The sequence below is a fragment of the Nematolebias whitei genome, chromosome 6, assembly GCF_014905685.2.
Source record: "Nematolebias whitei isolate Nwh7 chromosome 6, NemWhi1, whole genome shotgun sequence".
NCBI lineage: Eukaryota > Metazoa > Chordata > Actinopteri > Cyprinodontiformes > Rivulidae > Nematolebias > Nematolebias whitei.
In genome coordinates, this window is record NC_056503.1 from 827,701 (window position 1) to 831,434 (window position 3,734).

The window sequence follows — 3,734 nt, forward strand, 5'->3', positions numbered from 1 at the left end:
TTATTTTTATTTTCATTTTTGGTTATTGGTTGGTTCCCGCTCCTGTCTGCTCCCATTAGCTTTCAGTCCGGTCACGTCCTGGTCACGAGAATTATAATGAGGTTGACTCCGGTCCCGCCGGAATCCTGCCGGAATCACGTGACCCGAAGTACTCCCAAAAATTAGTCATCCTCCATTTTACACTGAAACACTTCAGCCTCCAACCCTCTAGTGGGCGCCTGCTTCCGCTTTAAGGAGATCTGACACAAAATGAGTCTCGCAGTAAAATCACACAACACAGCATTATTTTCACAGATCAGAGAGCAGGTTTCTCTAAAGCTGACCAACACTTACTTTAACTTTCGACAGAAATAAAAACAACTTTTGATGGAACACAGCGTTTTGCGCATGCGTCAAAATACGGCAACACTACGGCAAGCCGGCCATAGTTAGCTTGTAGCTTCGCTACTTAGCTCTTGAAGAAAGGACTTTAACGCCACTTGCGCAAAGTTTTCAACTAAAAAAAGTAACAATTAAATTTGACAACTCTTGATTTTACATCAGAAACAGCATTACTACGGTTAGCCGGTAAAAGTCAGATCTCTATCGTAGGCTAAATTTCTATCGTTTCTACCGTGTACTATATATCGTGCATTCCTACTTCATAGTCGTGTCATCTGATTTGCGGCCGTTTGTTTTGGACACTCGGGTAAAGAAAGGAGCTGAGCTGTCAACTGATCACCACCTGGTAGTTAGTTGGATCAGATGGCAGGGGAAGATGCCGGACAGACCCGGTAGACCCAAACATGTAGTGAGTATTTGCTGGGAACGCCTGGCAGAAGAACCCGTCAGAGAGATCTTCAACTCGCACCTCTGGGAGAGCTTTAACCGCATCCCAGCTGAAGTGGGGGACATTGAGTCTGAGAGGGCCATGTTCCGCACCTCGCTTGTTGAGGTAGCTGCCTTGAGCTGTGGCCGCAAGGTTGTCGGTGCTTCTCGCGGTGGTCATCCACAAACTCTGTGGTGGATACCTCGGGTTAGGGAGACTGTCGAGCTGAAGAAGGAGTCCTATCGGGCCTTGTTGGCCAGTGGGACACTGGAGGAAGCTGAGGAGTACCGGAGGGCCAAGCAGTGTGCAGCCTTGGCTGTTGCTGAGGCAAAAGCGCAAATGTGGGAGGAGTTCGGTGAGACCTTGGATAGAGACTCGATGATAGAGACCCTGATTTCCTTAAGGCTCTGGATGTTGTGGGGCTGTCTTGGCTGACACACCTTTGCAACATCGCATGGACATTGGGGGCAGTGCCACTGGACTGGCAGACTGGGGTGGTGGTTCTCCTCTTCAAAAAGGGAAACAGGAGGGTGTGCTCCAATTATAGGGGCATCACTCTCCTTAGCCTCCCTGGTAAGGTCTATTCAGGGGTACTGGAGAAACGTGTCCGATCGTTGGTCGAACCTCAGATCCAGGAGGAACAATGTGGGTTCCGTCCTGGCCGTGGAACACTGGATACGCTCTTTACCCTCACTAGGGTCCTTGAGAGGTCATAGAAGTTTGCCCATCCAGTCTACATATGTTTTGTGGACTTGGAGAAGGCATTCGACTGTGTTTCTCGGGGTGCACTGTGGGGGGTGCTCCGTGAGTATGGGATTGGAGGCCCTTTGTTACGGGCTGTTCAGTCCCTATACAAGCGGTGCGAGAGTTTGGTTCTCATTGCCGGCAGTAAGTTGGACCCCTTCAGGGTGGGAGTTGGACTCCGCCAAGGCTGCCTGTTGTCACCGATGCTGTTCATAAGTTTTATGGACATAATTTCTCAGTGCAGCCAACTGGCGGAGGGTTTCCGGTATGGTGGCTTCAGGATTCCACCTCTGTTCTTTGCAGATAATGTGGTCCTGTTGGCATTATCATGCTGTGATCTTCAGCTCTCACTGGAGCGGTTTGCAGCCGAGTGTGAAGCAGCTGGGATGAGAATCGGCACCTCAAAATCTGAGGCCATAGTCCTCAACCGGAAAATGGTGGAATGTTTTCTTCAAGCCGAGGGTGAGGTTCTGCCTCAAGTGGAGGAGTTCAAGTATCTTGGGGTTTTGTTCACGAGTGAGGGAAGAATGGAGCGTGAGATTGACAGACTGATTGGTGCAGCATCTTCAGTGTTACGGACTCTGTACCAGTCCGTTGTGGTGAAGAGAGAGCTGAGCTGTAAGGCAAAGCTCTCTGTTTACCGGTCGGTCTACATTCCTACCCTCACCTATGGTCATGAACTCTGGGCAGTGACCGAAAGAATGAGATCGAGGATACAGGTGGTTGAAATGATTTTTCTACACAAGGTAGCTAGACTCTCCCTTAGAGATAGGGTGAGAAGTTCAGTTATTCGGAAGAGACTCGGAGTAGAACCGCTACTCCTCCATGTCAAGAGGAGCCAGTTGAGGTGGTTCAGGCATCTGGTAAGGATGCCCCCTGGGTGCCTCCCTAGGGAGGTGCTTCGGGCATGTCCAACTGGGAGGAGACCCCGGGGAAGACCCAGGACACGCTGGAGAGACTATGTCTCTCGGTTGGCCTGGAAACGCCTTGGAATCCTCCCAGAAGAGCTGGAAGAGGTGGCTGTGGAAAGAGATGTCTGGGACTTCCTGCTCAAGCTGCTGCCCCTGCGACCCGACTTCGGAATAAGCGGAAGATAATGAATGATGGATGGAAATCTGAGTTTGAATTTGAATTCAATGTTATTAAAGTATAATGATAGAAAATGTAATCCAAAGATGACTAACAAAGACTAAAGTGGTGTGTAAGGAAAACGTGCTGTTTCATGAATCATCTAAATATATATATATATATCTATATTTTTTTTTTTTGCAGGTGGAAAAGACCAAAGATGACGTTTTTGAGCAGAACTGACTTGATGCTCATGAAAAGAAGCGGCTAAAGGTTTCTCTGCTGTGTCCTTAAACTTTGTTCTGAAAGTTTGATTGAATGGCCAGTTTCGGATGGAATATTCATCATGTTTTGAACTATTGTGACTGTTGGAAGTAATGGAAATAAAAAAGGATCAAAACAAACAAACGTATTTATTAAAAACAAATATTCACTGACAACCTTTACACATGTGAAATCGTCTGTGTCAAAACTGAAACAACTATTTAAAATGTTTCCTGTTTTAAATTGATCTAATTTATCTTTGCTAAATGATACAATTTATGTACATTTAGTTTTTACCTCAGTGAAACCTCGTCTGTTTCACTGTTGGCTCTTGTAGTTTTTTGTTGTTGTTGTTTTGTTTTAAGTTTTCAAGGCTGATGAGAGGCATCTGAAGTTTAAAAAAAAAACAGTTCTAAAAACTGTTTGCCTAAAAAACACAAATATATTTAACTATATCAATATGTGAATAAACTTGATTTTATTCACAAAACAGAGAAAAAATAAGTATATTTTTCACTAATCCTGCAATGGAGACAATCTGACTGATTCCAAATAGAAGTGCATTGCTAATTGGATGGCAAGATGGCACCAGTGTGTGTGGCCGTCCGTCTGTCGTTCTTGGTTTAGTTTGTTTTATTTCTCTGTTTTGTGCTCAGCACTAAGTTGGTGCTTGTGTACAATCGCTAGTCCCTCCTGGATATTCAACATGTTGTTGGCAATCCCAATGCCTTTGATTATGGTGGACAGAAAACTTTACCCCCGCTCCTGTCAGGAGTCCCAGCTCATCTCCTCCGGGCACCTGCGCTGCCCCCCCCGGCGGAAACGTCATCGTTACCACGGTAAACGTGGA

The 3,734-nt window shown here is 46.2% G+C and overlaps 1 protein-coding gene across 1 annotated transcript in view; it reads left to right on the plus strand.

Moving 5' to 3' along the window:
- mrps23 (mitochondrial ribosomal protein S23) overlaps positions 1-3,018 on the plus strand; it is a gene marked incomplete at its 5' end in the record, with an annotated part of 5,794 nt that extends 2,776 nt beyond the window's left edge. The window contains 1 exon segment of the mRNA XM_037677979.1: positions 2,825-3,018. Within this exon segment, the coding sequence (XP_037533907.1) occupies positions 2,825-2,863 (39 nt within the window).
- Between the last annotated feature and the right edge of the window lie 716 nt (positions 3,019-3,734).